Source organism: Nicotiana sylvestris, chromosome 4 (assembly GCF_000393655.2).
Source record: "Nicotiana sylvestris chromosome 4, ASM39365v2, whole genome shotgun sequence".
Taxonomy (NCBI): domain Eukaryota; kingdom Viridiplantae; phylum Streptophyta; class Magnoliopsida; order Solanales; family Solanaceae; genus Nicotiana; species Nicotiana sylvestris.
Window position 1 is genome coordinate 4,027,057 of NC_091060.1, and position 26,748 is coordinate 4,053,804.

Sequence of the window (26,748 nt, forward strand, 5' to 3'; positions counted from 1 at the left end):
ACTTGGAATTGTCTTACCTCCGACTGTCTTTCTTAGAATGGTGTTGTCTTGCTATCTCTTAAAACTTGAATTGATTTCCTCGTTCCTTCGAGAAAATTTTCGACAAATGGCAAAAAAAATTCTGCCCCAGTTTTGGTGCTTTTCCTTGTGGCATGTTTTTTCGCCATTAACAAGATTTCCTTTTCCTGCTTCAAATCAAAGAAAATTTGTTAGTTTTAACACATGATGAGTGGTCGTGCCACTCCTGCTGGGGATGGTTTTTCCCTTTCCCTCTTCCCCGCTCTGTGCTTCATTACGCTATCAAAACTTGCTGGGGATTATTTTGCTGGGAATGAATTTTCCTTTTTTTTTCCTTCCCCACATCTTGATGATTTGTTGGGGACCCTCTTGGAATTAGGTCCACAATTTTTCTCAACTGTTGTTTTCCTGTTTTTCTCCAACTTCCCTTGGAAATTTGGTCCTCTTGGGATCTAGATCCATTCAACATTTGGTCTTGCGACCAACTTCTTTTCGCTTTATCGCCTTATCTTTGGCCTGTCCTATTCGCATTTTGCTTTGCATTATTTTGGCAACTGGTAGTAAGCTCTGAAAGTCCTTTTAAAAAACAACTGCTGGGGAGGTAAAGTCTTTAAACCAAAAAAATGAAAAAGTGATGATTTCAAAAAATAGAAAAACAAAAGAAATCTTCCTGAACAAATGTTGGGGAAAAGGAAAGAAAAGAACTTATCTGAATGATATAACCGATCCCAACGATCATGTCGCGCATTCCGAATTAATCAACCCAGTCTATTTGTATCAATCAACCTTTCGGACGGCCTCATGTTGCTAGGGATAAACAGGTACTCAACTCTTTGCCAAATGCGGATTCTTTCCGCCAATCTTGTCTTCTCACCTCATAGTGCCCTTCGAGGGGTTTTCGCTAATAAGACTTTCTCATTTTATTTTTCTCATCTTTCGTTGCCTTATGGTGCCTGTGAAGGTTTTCACCGATAAGACTCTCTCATTTTATTTTTTCTCATCTTTCGTCGCCTTATGGTGCCTGTGAAGGTTTTCACCGATAAGACTCTCTCATTTTATTTCTCTCATCTTTCGTCGCCTTATGGTGCCTGAAGGTTTTCACGGATAAGACTCTCATTTTATTTTCCAGCTGGGGATTGGAGTGCTGCTGATATGACTCTCTTTGCTGGGGATTCTTTCGGCTATCAATTCATTTCCAGCTTATGATCTTCTTCCCTGCTGGGGATCAAAGTGTTATTCCCGACTTCCATTTGCATTGATTTAACACTTCTCGGATACTGATCGGGAGGTCTTTTTTGGACGTCAATATGGGTTAAAAGAAAAGGGGTAACAAGAGGTTCAAAATGATTTTGATGGGTAAAACATTACAACTCTCGGAATCAACTTCTGCCCCAGTTTTTCTTGCTTGGGGATTTTTGTTTTTGTTTTTTTTTGTTACACTATGACCGAGCCGTGAGGCGCCTACGTATCCTTCTTTGAGGAATCAGGTCAAACGTAGTTCCCAATTCCTTTGTTTTTTTTTTTGTTTTTTTTTGTGACTTTTCTTTTGTTCTTATTATCATTACTTTTTTTCTTCTCTTTTTCTTTCATTTTCATTACTGATTCCAAAAGAGGGGTATGAAAGAATAAATAAGGCTCAAAAGGGGAAGCAAAGGTTAAAGTGTTTGGATAGAAGAAAGAATTGTCTCCGTCATTTCATTCTCTGATAAATGCTAAATACAAACAAACAACAATTACAATCATACATAATATCTCTTAACTGCGTCAGAATTGATAGCCATGTCGACGCAGTTCCCTTCGATATTTGTTGATCACAAAGCGTCATTGGGCTTGCTCTGTTTAGATTGCAATAATCAACACACACCCGGATTTTCCATCTCTTTTTTTTTTACACTGGAACCACATTAGCCAACCAATCAGGATATCGAGCGACCCGAATAACCTTAGCATTCAGTTGTTTGGTTACTTCTTCCTTAATCCTCACACTTACGTCGGTTTTGGACTTCCTCAATTTTGCTTGACGGGGGGAAATGTCGGGTCAGTGGGCAACTTTTGAACCACTAAATTGGTGCTTCAACCCGGCATGTCGTCGTATGACCATGCAAAATGTTTTGAATTCAGTAAGTGCTTTGATTAGTTCTTCCCTGATGTTTGGTTTCATATGGACGCTTATCTTAGCTTCCCTGATGTCATCCGCGTCCCCTAGATTGACGGCTTCCATGTCAGTTGGGCTCAACTCTCTGTTAATTTCTTCGGAGGCTTCATCCTTATCGTATTCCGACTTTTCATCACAATCTTGTACTATAAGTTCGAAATCAGATTGATTTTTTAGACTAGGTTGAAGATCCGTCGTGCATGCCATGTCATTAGAACCAGTATAAAGAAAACTGTTTAGAAGAGAAAAATAAGAAAAAAAATTAAAACAAAATAAGGAATGAGGAAAAAAAACTTTCACTTTATTAAAATACGGGATAACAAGGTTTCACCCTTTGGCGAGCACAAGAAAAATCTGGATTACAACCCTGGAATAATCCAGATAACAAAAAGAAAATCAGAGCCCACTACCAAGACTCCCTTCGTATAGGAAGAAGAGTAGCCATTCAATTGTTGATTTTTGCTTTCAACCCCACAAACTGCACATCTGCCTCGTTGGACCCTTTTCCAATACCATAACTGGCCTGTCATCCACCTTTTCCAACTATACTACCGCTTTTCCACTGGTTAACATTTCTTTTGAACCGACACGGATCATCATCACTGTTTGTAAGGGTTTCTTTAGCTCCCATCCTCCGTGCACTAGCTCAATCATATGGGTTTCAAGGTGTGCTGGCAACGGGTTCTGATTGATGTTGGGCGCCTCTGGTGTCTGAACCTCAATCTTGTTGGTGTCAATAAGATTTTGTACTACATGTTTCAACTTCCAACACTTCTCGGTATCATGTCCGGGAGCCCCCGAACAATACTCACAGTTTACCGAGTGGTCCATATTTTTGGGAAGGGATTTGGCAATCTGGGCTCAACAGGACTCAACAAGCCTAACTGCCTTAATTTGTGGAACACGGCAGTATAGGTTTCTCCCAACTCAATGAATGTTCTTTGTATTCTTTCATTTCTGAAAGCCTGATTTCCCCGGAAACCTGCCCCTTGAGGGTTCCTGTAAGCTCTTGGCGGTGGATAGGTGTTTTGCGATGGTGTATGTGTGTTCTGGGGAGCCGGCGCGCGCCATTGCGGGCAAACCGGAGGCTGAGTGTATGTTTGGGCTTGGTGCACGGAGAAGTGTAGTTCTTGGGGTAGATAGTAGTGATGTGGTGGTTTGTATGGGTAGTTTGGCCTGTGAGGTCTGGGTTGGTTGTTGTGTGGCTTGCCAGACCCGGACCAACTACCTGCCTCGATCGTGGCAATTTTTTCTTTCTTTCTTCTCAGCGCACCTCCCGTGTCGTTCTGAATAGCCTGGGTCGTTGCTTTGAGTGCTGAGTAATTCAGGATTTTGTCAGGCTTCAGACCCTCTTCTATCATGACCCCTATCTTCACCACCTCGTTGAAGGATTTTCCAACCGTCGTCACCAAGTGACCAAAGTAGGTTGGATCCAATATTTGTAAGAAATAGTCCACCATCTCTCCCTTTCTCATGGGAGGATCGACTCTGGCCGTTTGCTCTCTCCAACGGAACCCGAACTCGCGAAAACTTTCCCCGGGTTTCTTCCCGGTCCTCAATAATGTGAGACGGTCAGGAACTATCTCGAGATTGTATTGGAAATGACCCGCGAAAGCCTGCGCCAGATCATCCCAAGTGTACCATCTGCTGGAATCCTGCCTGGTATACCATTCTAGTGCAGATCCGCTCAGACTTTGGCCGAAATAAGCTATCAGCAGCTCATCTTTGCCGCCTGCCTCTCTCATTTTGCTACAGAATCCCCGCAAATGTGCCATGGGATCACCGTGCCCTTCATATAAATCAAACTTAGACATCTTGAACTCAGCCGGGAGTTGGACGTCCGGGAAAGGGCATAGATCTTTGTAAGCCACACTGACTTGGTTGCCCAATCCGTGCAGGTTCCTGAAGGACTGCTCCAGGCTTTTGAACTTCCTCAATACCTCATCCTGTTCAGGGGCTTTAACCGGCTTTTCAATCTCTGCCGGTACCTCCAAGTGTGGATTGTAGGCATGTGGTTCGGGGGCATGGAATGTGGGCTCAGGGGGATAGTATTGCATATCGTGAGCCTGAAACAACGGCTCGCTGGAGGATCTTTGCAATGTGGCTGGCGGAGGTGCCCCGATGACAGGGACGATTGGCGGAGGAGGGTTTTGTTTGGGTGGTGGAGCTTGGGAATTATAGGAAGTATCCCCTTGGTAGTATTGGGCAACGGGGAAGCTTGTTGAAGGGTCGGGTAAAGGGTATTCCGGTGTGTGTCCCGGTGAGGAAGTAGGAGTGACGAGTGGTTCGGGCCCCTTTTGCGCCTTAGCCATGGCTAGGTGCATTTCATGCATTTCCAATCTCATTTTTTCTATATTGGTCATCGCCTCCTTCAGCATCTGATGTGCCGTCCCTTCCGACTCAACACTATTTTCTGAGCCAGTCATGCTTTCTGGTATAATCCCTTTTGATCTTGTTTGATAATGGTATGGTGTCAGTACACTTTAACAACTAACTGTTTGGATTTGGACAAACAACAACTTGTTAGCGTTAAAGTTTTAATAGATATTGTAATTGCATGTTGGGGAACGCAATATTCTTAGGCAGTTAACCATTTCTAACATGTTTTTTTTCTACCGCGTGCATCCTCCCGCGTGAAACCCTTCATTCCACCCTTTTTTATTTATTCTTTGTGCCTTTTTTATTTATTCACTTTCTTTTTCTTTTTTTTTGTTGTGGTCGAATCTTATGGAGATTGCCTACGTATCATGCCCCCGCATGAATCAGATCTTGCGTAGTTCGGACCACTAAAAGATAAGCAATACTAAACATTTTTTTTCAATTTTTCATATTAAAACAAACTGGGTTTCAAAGGTTTGAAGATGACCTAAAAACTGAAAATCAAACGACCCACATATTCTAATTAAAAGATTTACAAACTCCAAAACAAATGGCCAGCTTCCTTTCCCCGTTTGACAAATGCAACCAAACGGCTATTTTTGCAAATGTGACCCCTTCCCAATCTCACATGAATTTTGAGGCCGGGGAGGATTATTTTACGACACTTTACAAACTTGTCCGTTCTTTTATGAAAATAACCTTTCGACAACTGAAAGATACTCTAAGGCTATTTTGGCAAGAACGGTTTAAGACACTGCCGAAGCTGGCTCGGCTTATTTTTGACTAAAAATTCAAACGGTATTCGCCTGACCGCTGACTCTTTGTTTTCCCCCTTCAAATTACAATAAAAACCTGGTGTTGCAAACACGGCCCTTCAGCGCCTCGGGGATGAAGATTTTTAAGGTTGTGAGGGTCAACTGGACCAAATCTTAAAAAATGACCTAAAGGTGGCTATTTATGCAAAGTCAGCCTTCCGGCGTCCCTTTCGGGAACATTCGGCTATTTATGACAAAATAGCATCACCTGACTTATTTATCGTTTTTCGAATTAGAAAAGTCAATATTGCAAACACGGCCTTTCAACGTCTCGGGGCGAAAATTTTTAAGGCTGTGGGGGTTAACTGGACCAAATCTTTAACGTGACCCAAAGAGTGGCTGTTTATGCAAGGTCAACCTTCCGGCGTCCCTTTCGGGAACATTCGGCTATGTTTTGACAAAACAGCATCACCCGACTTCTTTATGACATAATTAAAATTTTGACACATCTTTTTTTTATTATTTATTTGTTTTTGGCTTTTTAGCAAAAGGGTGGGGTTGGACCCGATGAGAGTTTCCTACGTATCTCACATCCGGTGAGAATCAAACCCGCGTAGTTCGGGCAGGTCACGAATAAAGTAAAATAAACTAATTTTAAATTATTATTATTTTTTGAATTTGTAAAAGAACTGCTTTAAAAGAAGAAAGGAAATATTTTTTTTTTCTTTTGGAAAGAAAGACTTCTAAGAATTCCTTTTCTTTTGATTAGAACTTTGAGAATTTCAAAAGTAAAAGGAAGATATTTTTTTTGAATTTTCATTTGTTTTCTCTTATTCTAAAGAAGAAAGAAAATATATTTTTTTTTGGAATTTTACCTTTTAAATGCTTTCTAAAAAAATATTTTTTTTGAATTTTGAATTTTCTTTTCAATATTTAAAGAAGAGGGAAAATATTTTGGATTTTTTTTATATATATATATATATATATATATATATATATATATATATATATATATATACATTTTTTTAATAATTAAAAAGACTTTCTAAAGAAGTCAATAATGGAAAATATTTTTGGATTTTTGTTTTGAAAACTGGGAGTCTAAAAAAAACTTTTCTAGACTTTGCAACAAATGTTTTTGCAACAAATAAAGATATATATACATTTCTGGAAATAAAGAAAAACTTTTGGATTTTTTTATATATATATATTTGCAACAAATAATAAAACCGCTTTCAAAACAAACTATTTTTTAAAAAACAAACTATTTTATTTATTTATTTTCTATTTTTTTTGAACAACCAAGACAGAACAACGATTTTTTTTCTTCTATTTTTTCCTTTGCTTTTAATAAAACAAACTAATAAGACGCTTTTTTTTTTATTTTCTCAAAATTTCGGCAGAGTTTGGACAGTATTTGGGTATTGGATTTTTTTCAAAAATAAACAATCAATTCCCTAACCGCTATTTCTTTTTTTTTTCAATTTCACAATATTTATAATATTCAAACACCGGTCAGTGAGACAAAATAAATGCACGGAAAACAAATAGGATGCATCAGGATGGTCTTTTCATATCAGGTTGCTAGTCCTAGACGGACCCAACCCCTGTGTTGAGTCCCCTAAGTCAAATGCAACGTGATGCAAATAAGCGTTCCTACTAGGGATCCGGCATGAAGTCACGTTATTCTATGTTCAAAACCTGGGTCGGTGTTCTAGACAGTGTACCCGAGCGGACAACTCGAGTTGAGGAAGGAGCTCCTTTCCGGGAACCAAAAGGCCAGCCGGCTTAGAAACTTTCCGAGCCTCTTTTATTTAGGGTATGACACTAACAGAATAGGGAGTCTCAACCAGTGAGCACATCCCCGGAGGTAAGAAGAGAAAGGTTTCGGCACAATTTATATACAGTTCAGATAATATCAAAGCGGTAAAGGTAACATTTAGCACATTAGGCTCAAAACTTGTAAAAATCAGATAAAGCCAAATATAACAATTTATCTAAGCTCGAATTTCTAACCCTGAACCAGTGGTTCTGGGTAAATAATCCCCAGCAGAGTCGCCAGAGCTGTCGCACCTCCTTTTTACGTACCCGCGAGGGTACGAGGGAGTTTTTTCCTTTTAAAGGACAATCGAAACGGGATTGGTTTGTTTATTTCAGAGTCTCCACTTGGGAGATTTAGGGTGTCCCAAGTCACCAATTTTAATCCCGAATCGAGGAAAAGAATGACTCCATATTACAGTCTGCGTACCAGAAATCTGGATAAGGAATTCTGTTAACCCGGGAGAAGGTGTTAGGCATTCCCGAGTTCCGTGGTTCTAGCACGGTCGCTCAACTGTTATATTCGGCTTGATTATCTGATTTTATACAAGTGTGAACTTATGTGCAAAATTTAACTTTTAACCGCTTTTATCATTTACTGTTTTTATCAAGAATTGCAACGTTGTGAAAATGTATCTCGAACCGCGTTACAATCAATGTACCCGTGGTCGTCGACACACTTTGACTCCGTTGAGATTTGGATTTGGGTCACATCAATGTGCACCCGAGTTTAAGGAAATTAAATTATTAAAGGCGCGCCTAAAGCGACTAGCGTATTTATTTTGGGTAGGACCGTGGAATTTTACTAAACGGTCCATCCCGAAGTCTAAACAATTTTTAAAGCAAATATTTACTGAGGGCCCCGCAATTTGTATTTTATTTGGCGAGGCTCATCTCATTCTTATTTTTTAAAATGAATTTGCAACGTCATGGACACGCATCTCGAACCACGTCACAATCAATGTACCCGTGATTAGAAACACATTTCGACTCCGTTGAGAATTGGATTTGGGTCACATAAATGTGCACCCGAGTTTAAGAAGGTAAGATTTATTAAGGCGCGTCCTAAAGAGTCTAACGTATTGTTATTTTAGGAAGAGGCCGTGAAGGTTCATTAAACGGCCAAATCCAAAGTCTAGTCAATGGTTATGTATTTTATTGAGGGCCCCGGCGGTTTGTGATTTATTTGGCGAGGCTCGTCTCATTTTTATTTTAAAAGGATAAACCTATAGCGACTACATTTTTCTATTAAGTTCGTCTCTAAAATAAAAGAAAAATCTCCTAATTATTTACATGCTGAAAAACGCAACTTATTAGTTATTAAGTTACGGCTAATGTGAACGGAAAATTGCGATCGCGTTTGTACAAGGAAAAACTGCTTTCATTCCACATTTTATTATTTGCTAGAACATGAGATAAATACACAATAATATCAAAACAGATTAACTATTCTTCGATTAATGTAAACTAACATTATTAGATGAAGAAGTTATACATATGCGACATCATTGCTCATTTAATCAATCAACTACATTTTTATACCAAGAGAGGGAAATTAATATTCAAACACAAATCCAACAGGAGGAATTCAACAGGAACAAAGCCTGATTAGTATTTCATTTTTTTCTCTTCAAGCCGAGAGTGTACAAATGTGTACCTGGAAACAGCAGTACAGGAACAAAAGAAGTAGGAGTCAGCAGCAGTAATAACACAGCAACAGCAGGTTCAGCAACACCGCAAAACCAGTAACAACCAGTAGAATAACCCAGCAACAGATTGAAAAATCAGCAATGCCAAAGTGCAATCGCAGTCAAAGCAGAAGAGAGAAAAGATACAAGATGCAGTAGTTTCGGATTTTTGAATGACACTCGAAGGTAAGCAAACAGAATTGTTCGAGTGAAAGTTCAAACTGTCTTTCTCTTTTACTCTCAAAAACTCTCTCAAGTATAAAAGTATGTCAACTCTCAAGTGTAAAGATCTGTTTTTGTTCAAATCGGGTCTCCTTCCCTCTTAATGTTCAAGTTCTCCCAATAATGTGCAAGTCCTTTTTATGTCAAGAATAACTCTTATTTATAGCAAGACCTTGTCTTGAATTCTCAACCCCAAATTATTCCCCCAATGGCATGCTTTGTCCCACTATTAAATGTCTTCTTTTATTTTTAACTTTGTCCCCCATGCCTACATTAAATAAATACCACATTCCCAACCCATTACAATATGTCCCCCATGCCCCCATTAAACAAGTACAAGATTCCTCCCAATTATGTTTTGTCTTGTCCCCCATTATGTTAAACAAATACATCAAAAACCACCCCATTATATTTTGTCCCTCATGCTTAACATAAAGAATTAAAATAATGTTCAATTACCGAAATACCCCTCCGACCTTATTGCAATTACCATTCTACCCCCCGAATGCAATACAATTTACCAAATTACCCCCATCAGCTCTAAACAATCAATTAATCATAACTTGACCAAAATATAGCCAAGATGACCAATTTCTCAACAATATTCAACAACAAATTATACGAACACGATGAACAATACAACTCCAAATTAATGGAAATAAATTAACCATATCGGGAACCAACCCTGGTTAATTCAGACCAAAAATGGATGAGCAAGAATACAACAATACAAACAACAAAATACATGATTCAAACTAAATTAACAAATCAAAGACAAACATAAACTTACATTAAATCACTGGATTTAAACATGAACTTCAAACAAAGATGAACATGAATTAAATCTATTTTTAGCAACAAACATGACGGATTCACATGACTCAAACAACATTAATAATTTCTGGAAAATACATAACAACATGAAACAAATTGAAGAAATAATTAATTAAATTTCAATTTGAATCTAACAAACATTAAACTAACAAATATTCACTTAAACAACAATGCAAACATGAAGTAAACATGAAAAACAACTAATTAACTTCCATTTGAAATCTGAAAATTAATTCAACAAAAACATATGAACATGAACAAAACCAAAAATCAAATATCTGACCATAGACTTGAACAAAACAAACATTTGCCGATTTTAGATTCGAAAATATCAAAACAAAATACGGACAAAATAAAACTCTAAAACTTACTAACCGGAGATGAACAACGATGAATTCGATTGTATGGACTGTTTCGACAAACCTCAAATGGGAATAAATCTGTCCGGACTCAACGACTAACTCGACGATGAACTCGACTTTAAGAAGTACGTCGAAACAGTAACGGCAAACACCACAGAAGCTATGATGGTTTGGGAAGGTTTTCCGGCGGGCTCGACATCATCGTGAACGGGAAGAGGCAGAAGAAGCTGGTCGACGATGGCAAAGCTGAAGAAGATGAAACAGTAGCAGCAACTCGATGGATCTGTTTGGCTTAAGGACGTCGAGCAGCTGTTCGTCAAGGAGGAAGATGAAGCAGCAGCTCGGAGACAACTTGGTCATGGCGATGCTCAAGCTGAAGAAGATGAAGTGAGGCAGAACAGGAGCAGCTGGTCGACGACGTCCATGGCGGAACGGGCTGGACGACGAGGGAAGTAACGGAGTAGGGCTGAGGATGAAGAAGAACGTGAAGCAGCAGCAGCAGCGACAGCTGCTGCTCGACGGGGGTCCGGCGGTTCAGGCGTCCATGGTCGTCGTTTAGGGTGGTATTGACGATGAAGAAGAAGGCTGGTACGAGCAGCCATGGTTGGGAGCTTAGAGTTTGAAGGTTTGGAGAAGAAGAAGATGGAGAGGGCGGATGGTTTAGGGTTTTTTTTTGTTCCTTTTTTCTTTTGTTTTGTTTTGTGTTTTTGACAAATGAAGAGTGGGTGTTGGGTTAATGTGTTAATGGGGCGGACTGGGTCGACCCGGTCTGAAGTGGACTGGATCATGGGGAAGATTGGGCAATTATTTGGGCCTGGGGTTGAAACTTGAAGAAGTGGCCCAATCCGATTTTTCTTTGTATTTTTGTTCTCTTTTCTTCTTTTATTTTTCTAAAACTAAATTTTAAAAATACTTAAATTATTATTAAGAACTAAATTAAGTTATAAAAGCGCAAATTAACTCCCCATAACAATTAATGCACAATTAAGTAATAATTAGGCATAAAATTGTATATTTGGACATTAAATGCTAAAAATGCAAAAAGATGCCTATTTTTGTAATTTTTAATTTTTGTAAAACAAATTTAATTACTAACAATTGTAGAATTAAATCCTACATGCAAAATGCGACATATTTTTGTATTTTTTATTAATTTAACAAATAAGCAAACACAGACAAATACAAATAATTATCCAAAAATATCACAAAATCTCACAAAATTGCACACCAAGGAAAATCATTTGATTTTGAATTTTTTGGGATTAATTCTCATATAGGGCAAAAATCACGTGCTTACAGCCACTGTACCTTTATGCCGAGCTTTTCTAGTGCATACACTATTTCTGAAGGAGAAACGCAAAAGTTATGAGCAAATAATAGTGGAGGCATACCTCTTTCATTTCGGTGTGGCACGGTGTGTCGAGGCATGACGTCTGCATGTCGTGGAGGAAGTGGGATAGATGTCCGGATATAGGGCTGATGCCTTTCTCGATTGAAACGGGATTGTTGATCCTTTCGACCATCGTTGCAGCGATCTCTCCTTGTTTTGGTTTGGACCGATGTTAGCCGTTGGATCGGGCCATTTAGGTCATCCTCATCTGCCCTTACTTCGGCACAATAGGCATTATGGATTTCTTCCCACGTGGTGGTGGTGGTGGGGGGTACTTCATGAGTCTACTTAGTAGTTTCTTGGTTGCTTTCGACCCGTTTCTATTTAACCCATTTTGGATGGCTGCTACCTCCATCCCTTCTGATACGTTCGGTAGGCTCATTCTTACACTGTTGAATTAGGCTAGGAAATCCCGAAGTCCTTCACATGTCATCTGCCTAACGGCGAAGATATCATTTACTATGGTTTCTGCCTTTTTCGCTCCCACGTGAGTAGTGACAAATTTATCTGGCATTTCTTCGAACGTTGATATTGGCCGTGCCGGTAGTTGGGAATACCACGTCAGCACTCCCCCTATTAGGGTTTCGCTGAACTTTTTCAGCAGCATCGATGACACCTGTTCTTTTGACAGATTGTTGCCTTTTACTACCGTGACGTAGTGGATTATGTGATCCTCCGAGTTCGTGGTGCCATCGTATATTTTCAAGTATGGCGGCATTTTGAAGGTTTTTGGAATAGAGTGGGGAGCTGCCCCTTTATTGTATGGTTGCTCGACGAATCGGCCTACGTCACGTTTTGGTAGCAACTTCGGAGCGCCCGGTATTTTATCGACCCTTCCTGATGCTCCTTCATCTAATCACGGAATGTTTTGTTCTCATTTTCCATTTATTCCATTTTCTTTAAGATGGCTGCATGTGCATCGTTACCTACATCAATAATAGTATGAGTGTTACCTGCGCGTGAAGTTTCTGGCTCATCGGCGGCTGTTTCGGTTTCTGCGTGTATTGTTCCCCCGATATCCCTGTGAACGAGTTTGTTGAATATATTGCTCAAGGTGTTTGTCAACCACTCTTCTAATAGCCTTTTCACAATCGGTGGTGCTTCTCCTGCTGCGGATGTTGAGGTTTCCCTCTCGCGCGAGATAGTCAAGCTTTTGTGCGGGGGTGAGGTATCTCCTTCAGGTGTAGCGTTTGGCGTTGCATTTTCATTGTCTTTCCTGCCGGCTTTATTGATGGAATCCAGAAGGTTGTTCGCGACACATACTATTGCCTTTAATCTTGCTTCCCCCTTTCCTGCCATTGTTGTTCTTTGCGAGGCTAAGAAAAGGTGATTATCCCTTTCAAGATCTAGACGAAACTAAAACCTCAGCTATAGAAATCCCCACAGACGACGCCAAATCGTTTGACTCAAAAGATATTGGAACCTTTTTAAATAAATCAACCAATGAAAATGAAGGGGTAAATCTTAGCTAAGTATAATAAACTCTAGAACCAAAGGAATAAAAGATGAACACAATGGATAATAGTTATTGATCTTGCGAAGAGGAGTGATTGAACATTAAGAATGCCAATCGTTTATGTAGGAAAACATTACAGTTAATGTTCTAAGCTAAAAAAAGCCAAAGTCCTTTTACAAGTTTGTTTTCCCGCTATATATAAGGGACAAACCTCTCCTGAACCCTAAAAGACATATCATAGGGAATATTCGAAAGAATATTCCCAGTGCCCCTGTTGGGCCTGCACTATTGTAAAAGTCATGCAGTATCTTTTCTTTTGTTTGTCGTCCTCCACAGGACGTCAAGCTATGAAGATCTCGTCGTTTGTCGTCGTCAATGGTCGTGGTTGTCCAAATTTGGACCCATACAGTTGTCTCAAGTTATTTGTCATTTTAGAAGTTCAAGAGTAAATTAATTATATTTTTTCTATTCTACCCTTAATATTAATTGTTCTTGAAGACTACAACAACAACAACAACAAATTATATTTTTTCTATTCTCCCCTTAATATTAATTGTTCTTGAAGACTGCAACAACAACAACAACAACAACAACATACTCAGCATTATATCACACCGTGGGGTCTAGGGAGGATAGTGTGTACGCAGACCTTACCTCTACCTTGTGAGGATGGAGAAGTTGTTTCCTATAGACTCTCGACTCAGAAAAGCATAAGCACCACATTAATGAAATATAGACCAGAAAGGACAATACTTGTTCTTGAAGACTACAAATACCTTAATTATGAATAAGTAATAAATGAAGAGAAACTATATCTTAAGACATAAATAAGGATAAAATAATCAAAAACCTTTCCTATTTAATATTTTCTTAAGGGACGTGTAAAAAAGAAACACGACAGATCATATAAGGAGGGAGTACATTGAAAGAATAAAAAAGGAATATCAAAATCCCGTTATCCATACTTTATAGGGTTAAATAAAGTTCCTCATTTTTTTTCTATGGCACTAAAATTGCTAAAGAATCTTTTCATTTTGTGTATGCATTAAACTAATTACTCCATTAAGTTACTTTCTTTTTTTGGTATTTTAATCTGAGCATATACGAAATTTAAGAATATAAAACAAACTTTGAATCTTGTGAGTTTAAAATAAAAATATGTATAACACATAAAAAGTACTCTTTAAATCTTGTAATCTTAAATATATGTAATATTTCTATAAGCAAATGTCATAGGGTAAACATGGAATGTTAGAATAAAAAATTTACTTAACATAACAATTAATTTTTTTTATTTGAAACAAACTAAACAGACTCAAAACAGATAATTAAGATACATAAATTGAAACGGATGGCATATATGAATAAATCATTTGTATTTTACGATAGCATAATGAATTTTGTTCATTTACAATTCTTCTTGAATGAGCATTAATGACGTGTAATAGTAAGTAAGTAGAAGATAAAAAGCAAAAAGCATCTTTAGTAAAATTGAAATGTTGTACCCTATTGAATAATTTTTAATCAATGTGTATAATAATTTCTTAAAATAACATGTATAGATACAATAGATAGAACCAATTGATAATAGTAGAAAGTAGATTTGAATTTTGGGATAAAAAAGTAACACGAAATAAAGTTTTACGACCATATATGTAGTCTAATGTTTTACTCACAAATCAAATTGTCAAAGTGCATGCCATTGCACGTAATAGTGTCACTACTGCGGGTGTTCACGGTTCGGTTTGGCCGATTTTTGATTAAACTCAAAATCAAACCAATTTAATAAATTTTTAAAATTTTAAAACCAAAACCAAATCAAATTACATAAAAACCGTCGGTTTGGTTATTGTTGGTTTGGTTTGGTTTTTCGGTTCCTAGTAAGCTAATGATAAGTCGATAATAGTAAAACAACACTAGACAACAATATGAAAATAATTTGCTAAATTTATGTTTTTTTATATATTTATTTCGGAACTGAAAGTTTATTTACCTGTTTATACGAAAAAAATGAACAAAAAACAAACTAAAAGTTTACTTTCTCAAGCTTTAGCTACTATAGTCTTGCTAATTGAGTTTGCTTTCTTCGCTCTTGTCATAGGTTTTTTTTTCTAACTCTTCTATTAGGAAAAAGTATGTGTGTAGGTTAGAGAATTAGATTCTCTTAAGGAAAGAAAATTGGTCGATTCCTATTCTTTTGGGCTTAAGCAATCTTTTAAGATATAGGTAGGATAAATTAAAATTCAAAATAATAATTAAAATGCATAAAGTATTTAAAATTATTTACGAAAAGATATTATATCATATATCAATAATTATTAATATTTTTATATAATTAATCAATTCGGTTCGATTTTTTCGGTTTTTTATAATAGAACCAAAACCAAACAAAATATTATCGGTTTTTAAAATTTAAAATCAAAACCAATCCAAATCAAGAAAAATATCGGTTTAGTTCGGTTTTCGGTTTGGATCGGTTTCCTGTCAAACAGTAAACATCCCTAGTCACAACAGATATAGTAGTCAATAAAGTGAATAAATAAATAATGTAAATGATTGAGATCAAGCTTCAAATTCTAGCATAACAAATAACACTAACAATAGCTAATTTCTTTGCATTTGGTGGGCAGAATAACCAATATTTGTACTAGCAAAGGTAATTGCCTTTCGGTAAAATACAACTCACTGAGATCATGACCCTAGAGGCCTAGATATGAGAGTATATAAATTAAAGATTAGGATAGCAGGTTCGTAGTTAGTCAAGCGATTTATATCTTTTTAGTGGGAGAGTATGATTCTAGTTTTGTGCACCTTATATGCTCCCTCTCCGGCCTTCGCCATCTTATTATTATTATTATTATTATTATTATTATTATTATTATTATTATTATTATTATTATTATTATCATAATCATCATCTTACTTTAATTTTATTTTATTATTATTGTTACTTCTATCACTTTGGTTATCTTTACTATTTTTTGTTGTAAATATTTTATTTTTTTAAATATTTTCATCTTCTTTTATTTTTGTATTTGAAATACTTTTCTTGAGCTGATGGTTTATCGGAAACAACCTCTTCATTTCACATAAGGTAGGGGTAAGGTATGTATACACTCAAATGTCAAATATCACTTGGGTACAAGTTTTAGAAGTTATCATCATAAAAAGAAGAGGTTTAGTTACATCTATGATCAGCATAAAATTCTTTTACGCTGACGGTAAATATAACTTAAACTCTAGAAAAATATATTTAGCCCTCAAACCCCGCAAAAAGGCACGATCAATGTAATATTTCTTTTTATGTATATAACTTAAACTCTAAAAAAAAAATAGGTGTAGCTCTCAAACCCCCAAAAAAGAAAAAGGATAAAAATGATGCACAATCTAGCAAAATAAAAGAACAAAAGATTTTATATTTTATTTTATATATAAGAAAATTATTAGAAAATGGGTAAATCAATTTATTATTAGACGTTTTACCAACAAGAATCTATACCTACTCACCCCCCCCCCCCCCACACTCACACACACACTCTTTTTGTCGTTGTTTTTTTTTTCTTTTCTCTTTTTTATTTTCCAAAATAAAATAAAATAAAATAAAATAAAAATACAGATTATATTCTATGCAATATACGTACACTACTCCAAATAAAACAAAAAACAAACACATTTCAGACAACAAAATTCAAAAAAGCTGTTATATTAATCTTCTCTACTGAAAAAAGTAGTAGTGCTCAACAATTCCACCAAAAAAAAATTCAAAAAAGCAAAAGCAAGAGAGAGAAAAACTTAAACCATAAAAAAGTCTCCGGCACCGGCACCGGCAATGTCGTCGGTTCCGTTTTTACTCCGGCGAATATAGCACTGAGTTTATCACTTCTCTTTACAGCTCAAAAAAAGAAAAAGAAAAAAAATGCGTGAAAGTGTTTCACGGCGCATTATGCCAACAAATGACGATAATATAGCTATAGCTTCTGAGCTGAAACAGTTGCCAAATGGAGATCTATACACAGGAACATTCTTAGGAAAAGTGCCGCACGGTAATGGTCAGTATTTATGGTCAGATGGATGTATGTATAAAGGAGAATGGCAAAAAGGGAAAGCAAGTGGAAAAGGGAAGTTTTCATGGCCATCAGGAGCAACATATGAAGGTGATTTTAAGGAAGGTAGAATGGATGGATATGGTACATTTATTGGAGCTGATGGAGATACTTATAGAGGTTGGTGGGCGAAAGATATGAAGCATGGGTTTGGTGAGAAGTTGTATGCTAATGGGGATTTGTATGTTGGTTCTTGGAAATGGAATTTACAAGAAGGGGAAGGGAGATATGTGTGGGGAGGGAATGGGAATGAGTATATTGGGGAGTGGAAAAAAGGGGTTATGTGTGGTAAAGGGGTGATGATTTGGGGTAATGGGAAAAGATATGAAGGGGATTGGGATAATGGGGTTATTAAAGGAAATGGGGTTTTTAGTTGGCCTGATGGTAGGACTTGTATTAGTAGTACTAGTAGTGGTGGTGGTGGTGGTTCGTGGGGAGAAAGTAATTTGTCTAAACAAAATTTTGGTAGTGGAAATGGTGGTGGTGGTGGTAATGGAGGTGGGGGGATTTTGAGGAGATCGTCAGTGACGATGAATATGCGCGAAAGGAATGTGAATTTACCGAGGATTTGTATATGGGAATCTGATGGTGAAGCAGGGGACATTACTTGTGATATTGTTGATAATAGGGAGGCATTTGTTCCTAGGAATGAGGATGATGATGATGACGACGACGATGAAGAGAGTGAGAGTTCTGAAGGAGGAGATGAAAATGGGGATTTTCAGAAGAGTTCTGAAGTTGTGGAAACGAAGAAGCCTGGGCAAGTGATAACGAAAGGACATAAGAATTATGATTTGGTGCTTAGTCTTCAGCTAGGTATTAGGTAATGCTCGGCTTTTTATTGTTATCTTCAGCAATTAAGCCATGATTTTTGGAGTATAAGAACCATATATAGTTCTCGGTACCTGCGCTAGTGGGAGGTAGCAGGTACCCAGTGGAATAGTCGAGGTGCGCCCAAGCTAGCCAAGACGCACCATCATTGAAAAAAAACTTTATATAATATAATTGGTTATGTATTTAGGCCATGTGTTTGAAGTTTAAGAATTTTATGTGGTTGGTTATGTGTTCATATGTTATGCATTTATACAGGTATTCTACTCAGAAGCACGCCTCAGTTACCCGAGAATTAAGGAATTTGGATTTCGATCCTAATGAGAAGTTCTGGACAAGGTTTCCACCCGAAGGTTCAAAATTTACACCGCCCCATCAGGTTCTAGACTTCAAATGGAAGGACTACTGTCCCATGGTTTTCAAGTACGTATAGTGAAAGAGATTGAATTATCGTTATTATTTAGCTAAGTATTGGTTTTGGGTATTTGCGCTACTGGTATGTGGTTGAGCAAAGTGCAACATTATAATAACTGCTGTTTCCGTTTCGTGTATGTTGTTAGGAATCTTAGCGATTGTTTTCAAGTATGTTTGGTGGAACTCCAGCATCCAATTTTTTGCACGTTTTAGTGGAAGAGATTGACTTATCGTTATTGTTTAGCTAATTACGTTTTGGTAGTAGCACTGCTGGTATGTGGTTGAGCAAACTTCAACATTATATTAATTGCTGTTTCCTTTTCAATTATGTTGTTAGGAAGCTTAGGGAATTGTTTGGAATAGATCCAGCTGAGTACATGCTAGCTATCTGTGGAAATGATGCACTTAGGGAACTGTCTTCCCCTGGGAAAAGTGGCAGCAACTTCTATCTAACTCAAGATGACCGATTTATCATCAAAACTTTGAAAAAGTCCGAAGTTAAGGTTAGTGAACGCGAGCATCTCAATACTTAAGAAGAGAAACAGCTGTTAGTTATTTGAATAGGGCGTACATTCTATATATCACTTGCACTATGGCTTTCCTCTTTAGCAACACATTGCCGCTGGAGATAATATGATTCTTTTTACTGATTTTTTGTGCTACGCAGGTGCTGATTAGGATGCTTCAAAGTTATTACCGACATGTTGGTCAGTACAGAAGCTCCTTGGTCACAAAGTTTTTTGGTCTACATTGTGTTAAAATGGTTGGATGCCAAAAGGTATGTTTTGAGATTCTTTTAATGCTATAAACTCTCTGGATTTCCAAAGAAGGTTGTGGATAGTTCCGTATGCAGATATTGCTCGAGTTCTTACACTCTCTTATTCAATGTATAAACCAGACACGTTTTGTTGTTATGGGGAACATGTTCTACTCGAGACGTGTTATCCATAAGCGTTTTGATTTAAAAGGATCCTCTTATGGCCGTACAACTGATAAGCCAGGAGGAGAGGCCGATGAGACTACCACGTTTAAAGACCTTGATCTCAACTTTGTCTTTCAATTGCGACAATCTTGGTTTAAAGAGCTTATAAGGTAATAAATACTAGTCCGATTTTCTTTTGTTTTTGTCTATATATTCATAGAATTAACAGCCTGACTTTGTTCTTCTGGTTCTCAGACAAATCGATATAGATTGTCAGTTTCTGGAAGCTGAGAATATCATGGATTACAGTCTTTTGATTGGTGTTCATTTCTGCAATTATAGCACCAATGGCGAGATGAATTTGTCACCTTCTGGTACCAACTCTGGAAATCTTTGTACATCCACATTGCAATTGTTATATCTCTTTATCTGCTTTATGATATACTTTTTGTGCAACTTGATTGCATCACTCCTGAGAATACTCACTGATATATTTTCAGGCAAAGCTGATGCTCAAGATTATTGTTTATGTGATGCAGAGAGTCCTGATAAGGGACAGATGATGGAGGAATGGTATGTCCTGCTCGGTTCCCTAACTTTGAAGTAATTACCTCTATTCTTTTCCAATCAATAAAAGAAATATAATATTATGGAAATGCTGAACATTGGGTAGGCATCCCCTCTTTTGATACCAAAGTGCACTTCATTTCCTAGAGGCGTCCATCTTGTAGTTTCTAATTCTTCTCTTCCTGCTTGGCCAGCAGAAAGGAACAATATGAAATATTCTTAGAGCTTCCTCAGCAATTTGAAGTTTTATTTCATTTTATTTTACTTCCAATCTAATTATGTGCTTGATACGTTGATATTTTCAAGCAGTTTTCCTTTGGGCCACTGCAGTATTCAGCCATCAACTTCTCTTTCTTGTGCATGCAAGCATACTTTTCGTCGTAGTATCAAAATCAACGAGCTAGTTTTGGAACCGAAAAGACCATCTGCACATCAAAATGCACCTATTCAAGATCCTTGAACAATTAAGAAACTGTTAAAATCAACCTTCATTCCTTAACTGCTGAACCACTTTGGACGCTTGTAAAAATGTGCATGTCAAGAATTTAGCTATTTGATAGTTGAACAGTTCATGTGATTGGCTGACTTTGCATCTAGTTATACAAATAACCTCTAGATATATAACGTAAGGTATTGGTTATGATAGCAAGGACTGCTAAGTTTGGAACCGTTTATTGATCATTCGTTGGATGTTGGGCGTTGTCTTATCCCCTCAGTAATTTGGAGCTTTGTCTGTCAATCTTCTGGTACAATCATGGATACATAAGTTGCTGGTTATGTGACTTCCAACAGAAACTTCTACCTTTATTAAGCCCAGTTAAGAAATGGTCATTTGGTTTCTATGTCTGTACTGTGTGTTAATCTTCTAGCCTTGAATGAATTTCCTATCAATTCATTATTTTTCAATCTTGAATTTAAAAGATGTAAAGAAAACCATTTTCAAAATATTTTACAAATGTTAAGAACTTCAAACATGGCTCTTGTGATGTCTCAGGAAGCTTCCTGTATCTTCAGCTGCAAACGTGCCTGCAAGGGCGGTTCATACAACAGGGAATGGAAGCGAGTCAACTTCTACACAGGGTGGCTGTGCTCTCCTTTGCTTGGGCATTATTGACATTCTTCAAGATTATGATATCAGCAAAAGGCTAGAGCATGCATACAAGTCATTACAAGTGGATCCCACTTCCATATCTGCTGTTGATCCAAAGCTCTACTCTAAAAGATTTCGGGATTTTATAAGTAGAATCTTTAAAGTAGACGACGGGTAAGGAACATGGAAAGAGCATGAAGATAATGGTATTGGTTGTTGCTTTTCCGTTTAATTCTTTGGCAGCTTATGGGGACAGGCAAGTGAGAAACAAGAAGAGATCATAATTAGTTGCATGGTCGGCTAACGTTCTTGTTTGCTGATTATATGATGGCTGGTTTTTGTGGAGATCTTGGCCATTGGTAAAGTGTGAATGAATGGTCTGGCTCAATGTTAGAAGCCATGCATTCTTTATTGGAAACTTCTTAATCGTCCATGGCCAAGAGAACACGGTAGCTGAAGTTATTGATCTCCAATTTTATTTTATCCTTGTCCCCTTGCTATATATGTCAAGGATTATCTAGCTAGGTGAGCTATGTATATCTTTTTTCCCCTTTCCCTTTTTGCTTTGTGTCACTCTTGAGTTGAGTAGAGTGAACATGGAGATTTTTGATCAAATGTACAGTAAAGGAAATCTTTTTGCTTATATTCTAGATGGGATTTGGCAGGGTGAATCCTCACAATATAGCATGTTCAAAGTGAATTCTTCAAAAACTATGTGATTCTTACACAAATAGCCGGTCAAATTCACTTGTTACTATTTTGAGTCGGTAAACATAGATTATACACAGTTATACATAAATTATACATCCGCCGGCTATTTTTACTTTAAACAATTAGGTGAACGGCTATTGTTGTTGCCCCAGTTGTTGTATTAAGAATGGATCTTGGATTAAGGGAAGTTGAGGAAGTGAGTTATCTACCATTTGTTAAGAAAACACTTGGGGCTTGTATGTCGATGTTTGTATTTTTGGAGACCAGAATATTAAAGAAAAATTATATTAGGAAGAGCAAAAGAGGGCATTAATAAATATTTGATTGAGCAACCTTGTCCTTCATTAAAATTTTGATCTAATATTACTCTCGCCATTGATATTACTCTCGGCATTAGGAAATAGTCGCCCTTGACCCCTAATGGAGCTCCAACTCGAGGGTAATTTTGAACCATAGTAGAAAATTTGGGGAGGAGAGTAAATTTGAACATCTTTTCTCAAGAATTCGGACATGTGGAGTCTATCCATTTCACGCTAAAGCTCCGTTAATAGTTAGGACAAATACGAACGATTTGCTAGCAATAATAGTATAATAGACCAAAAGTGTAACCGAGGGCAAACTTGAGAATTTCGAGTAGTACATGGGCCCAAAAAAAAAAAAAAAACAGAAGAGAACTTCATGAAAGAGGTGCTCTTAAAATTATAATTTATATACAAGAAATTGAAGATTACAAACTTCTACTCTTACTGCCTTACAAAAGAGGTACCACCATCATATTACAGCTAAAGTATTCAAATAACACTATATACAATAACAACAACAACAACGACAACCCAGTATAGTCCCACAAGTGGGGTCTGGGGAGGGTAGTGTGTACGCAGACCTTACCTCTACCCCGATGGGGTAGAGAGGCTGTTTCCGATAGACCCTCGGCTCAAGAACAAATAACACTATATAGGATAACATATTGAACTAAAAGAAACCAGATTTACTTGTGCTATCTAGGACCTGATACTTGCTGTGAAGACATATAAGAGAATGAATTGTAAGAGCTACTAGTAGTAGTGCTAAAGTTCCTGTTTTGTTGATGTAACTCAAACACATTAACCTCTTGATCACCCTCGATCATCGATGCCTCAGTAAACCTACGACCATAAAAACGCAGAAAATTGAGCGACTGAACCTGTGGCTCACCTAAAGGCAACACACCTTCTAACATGCCAACAACATTGGCCATTGTTGGTCTCAGAGTTGGCTCTTGATGCAAACAACATAAAGCTACACGTACTAGCTTCTCGATCTCTTCAACTTTCACAAGCCCCAGAATCCGCGGATCCACAAGCTCCAGGTACTTTTTCTCCTCATGCATTTCTAATGCAAATAATGGGAAATAGATTGGCTGATTTCTTGAACCAAGACTAGATGGAGAAAGTCTATTCCTCTCGCTACTCTCACTCTGAGAAGTGTTTCTCGGTTGTTGAATCGAGGAGTTCTTCTTCCCTCGTACTATTTCTAGTAATAGCATTCCATAACTGTAGACATCTGATTTCTCTGTTATGGCTGAGCTGGTCAGCCATTCGGGGGCTAAGTAGCCTCGAGTTCCTCTCATGGTAGTAAACCAACTAGATTGCTCAGGATTTAGCAGTTTGGAAAGCCCGAAATCTGATATTTTTACCTGCAGGTTGTCATGTAGGAGTATGTTTTCTGGTTTCACATCGCAATGTATGATCTTGTGCTCACAACCACCATGCAAATAAGCGAGCCCACGTGCTGTTCCTAGTGCGATCTCATATCTGGTATGCCAATCTAAGGCAGGTCCGTTCCCAAAAAGGGTACGATCCAATGAGCCTCGTTTCATATATTCATACACCAGAAACCTTTCTCCCCTATGTGCACAAAATCCTTTCAAACTCACCAAATTAACATGGTGAATTCTTCCTATAATCGCGATCTCAGTACAAAACTCCCTTTTCCCATGAGCCCCGAGACAATTCATCTTCTTGACAGCAACAACTGCTCCATCAGAAAGTGTACCTTTATATACTGTCCCAAATCCACCAGATCCAACTTTAGTTCTAAAATCTTCAGTTGCTAGCCTTATCTCCTCATAATCAAATTTCACAGGCAATCCTAGTATGGAAAAATTTTCAAGCTCACCAGACAAAGAAGAATCAACTCGGCCAAGCTCTTTCCCTGAATTTTTCAACAATCTTTTTCTTCTCATCAACCATATTATCCCAGCCATTATCACAAGGATAAACAGAACTGCGGAAGAAGGAAGTAACACTATAGCAACGACAGGGAATTTAGACCTCTTGTCACTTAAGTCATCATTTGGATCAAATGAAGAAGGTTGAGAAATCACCTTAATGTATCCCAATCTACCTCTTCCACTACCAGAATTCGATCCCCTCAAAATCGAACCAAGAAAATTTTCAATCATATAACATGACCCTGAGGACTGATCATGAAAAATACCTAAACAAGAACAATTCTTAGAACAAAGATCTTGACAAACAGATAAACTAACATCACGCATTACAGCCTCAGTAAAATCATTAGCAAAATAGTCCATACCATTTTCCAGCTTCAAGTATGAAACAGAATTTCCCAATTCAGTAACATTTACATTCAAAGATGCATTACAAGAATCTGGCATTACTAAATTTCTATCAATTGGAGCACAACTACCATTTACCTCAGAACTAACACGAAATCCCGGTGCACAAGAACATCTCCCACCATCACAAACACCAAGCTTCTTGCAAGTGAAAGCGACGCGACAACTATCAGAAGGAGCACTGAATTCAGACAGCCAATTTCCCTTACTAAATCTTTTGATACTGAACTGTCCATTCTCTTCCAATTTAGCAACCCTAAAATCAGGAGATTTCAACTCTCCCAATATCACTTGGACAGCTATTTCTGTTCCATTAGCACCAACAAGAAACAAACCATTGCTCTTTATATTCATATACTCCACTTGAGTATTTGTATCTCTAAAAGCCTTAGTTTCCATAGTCAATTTCCAATAAACCATTTCATTCCACTGCAACAATGCATCATTCTTTGCCAGCGCGAATTCATAATCCCCTTCTTCAAGTTCATCTTTTTCCTCCGAACTAACCAACGATTTCCCAACAGGTAATCTTTGGCCTAAAACAACTGTATCTGTCGGAAAATCAAAACTTTCCCACAGACTATTATTCAACTGATCCATCAGTAACAAGTTTCCGGATTCAAGAAGCTGCATAGAAGAAACAAAACTACTACTACGCGAATGCAATGGCTTTGTTGACCAAATGGGGTCACCTGAATCATCAAAAAGAGCGAGGCCATCAACAGAAAGGCGCAACTCAGCTGAATCAGAGACGGGCAAATTGCGATTTGCTGACCAAACAACAACATTGGATTCTGAGTGAATGATGACAAAGTAGAAGGATCTTTCTTGGGATTTTGTGTTTATAATTGCTGCTTTGAAAGTTCCATTTGATGATGACAAGAAAGCTCCTGAAGTATCAATGAAAGTGAGAAATGAAGCTGTGAAATTTGGTGTTAATTGTTGAAAAGAAAGTGGACCTGAGTGTACAAGAAAACATGATAAGAAAAGGGTGGTGATAGATAAGATAAAAGAAGATCCCATACCCTATTGGCCTGAAAATTCAACACTGTAAACTACTCTCAAATTCAGCAGTTTTTGCACCAACCTGGCCTGTCTCCTTGTTTTGGTAGGTAAAGTTGTTTGTATACCTACTTTACCTATTCAACAAGGAGAACACAACTTTTTTTTACCCTAAACGAAGGAACAAAGTGCTGATGGATCGTGATAGCAAGATCACTCAAATATTTAGAATGAATTGCGATTGTGGTGGTAGTAAGGTCTCTCTTGTCACTTAGAATCTCAATGGATCGTGGTAGCAAGATTATTGTTGCTTAGAATCTCAATGGATCATGGTAGCAAGATTACTGTCCCATAGAATAACTTGTTTCTATTTCTGGATCGTGGCATCAAAGTCACTCTCTAACGTACAGTATCCTGTTGCGTATTACAAGAGCTGAAACTTGTTTCTATTTCTGAGTTTATGGATTAGATTTAGTCAATCTCACAACATAATCAGAGTGAGATTTTGGTGTTTCTTGAAAAGTTTCTGTTATGTGATGTGAAAAATGGTTGAAGAAACTGTAAGATATATTTTTCTTGGTTTATTTGTTCATTATTATTATTATTATGTCAGAGTCTTAATGTTAGTAGCAGATAGTTGTTGAGGATGGCGACTGTGGTGTTAGTTGAAAATTTGTGTGGATGGGGTTTTCTATTTTTCTCCGCGTTGACTTACTGTACAGTATGCAGACGGCGCTAGCAGTCATTGATTGAGCGGTCCAATTCCATTTAATGTATCCAAAAGTAAAGCTACTACATTAATTTTTTGGGCAAAATACTGGTCCGCCGGAACTAATTGCATTTGCTAATCAAAAGCGTATAAAGTATGAATATTTTTTTGGATAGAATAAATATAGTATATTTTATCGATTATTATTTTTGGAAGCGACTAAAAATATACATTTCTCTAGTCTTTTGCTTGTTTAATTATGTCGCACATGAAACTCATTGGCCCGACTAATTCGAAGTTGCACTGTTTTAGCTCATTATGTCAGTAAAACTTTCTACTAGGAGGTTCTTCACTTGCAAGGCTCTAATTTGAGACCTCTAGTTATGAGTGGATCTAGTGGCGGTGCCACCTTATAGGAGGGGTGTCCAATGACACCCCTACGCGAAAAAAATACACTGTGTAAGTAGGTAAAAAAATAAATTATATATATATATACTATGTATTGACTCCCCTTAAGTTCCCAGTATGTTTACTTTTATATATTTTGACACCCCTTAATGAAAATTCTGGCTCCGCCACTGAGTGGATCCCAACCATCTCACCGCACTCTCACGATGACGGTACTAAAATAATTTTGCCAAAAATTAAAGAACCCAATACTATTACTTTCAAAATATTATTTTATATGATAGTGTTTGATTT

General features: G+C 37.4%; 2 protein-coding genes across 3 annotated transcripts; one reads left to right on the forward strand and one right to left on the reverse strand.

Moving 5' to 3' along the window:
- Positions 1-16,776: 16,776 nt before the first annotated feature.
- LOC104246650 (phosphatidylinositol 4-phosphate 5-kinase 1-like) lies at positions 16,777-21,686 on the forward strand. Of its 2 annotated transcripts, none has more exons than XM_070171722.1 (8): positions 16,777-18,003; positions 18,270-18,434; positions 18,763-18,928; positions 19,093-19,203; positions 19,324-19,517; positions 19,603-19,721; positions 19,848-19,950; positions 20,909-21,686. In XM_070171722.1, exons 1-8 carry the CDS (start codon positions 16,994-16,996, stop codon positions 21,180-21,182), a joined length of 2,142 nt encoding a protein of 713 aa, XP_070027823.1. In that variant the 5' UTR covers positions 16,777-16,993; the 3' UTR covers positions 21,183-21,686. The 2 variants fall into 2 exon arrangements, with proteins under 2 accessions (XP_070027823.1, XP_009800811.1); XM_009802509.2 differs by having other exon boundaries at positions 16,778-18,003; positions 19,848-19,920.
- A 1,026-nt stretch (positions 21,687-22,712) lies between these two features.
- Positions 22,713-25,358, reverse strand: LOC104246652 (G-type lectin S-receptor-like serine/threonine-protein kinase At5g35370). Its single transcript, XM_009802511.2, has one exon. The coding sequence runs from the start codon at positions 25,356-25,358 to the stop codon at positions 22,713-22,715; it is 2,646 nt and encodes an 881-aa protein (XP_009800813.2).
- Positions 25,359-26,748: the final 1,390 nt, after the last annotated feature.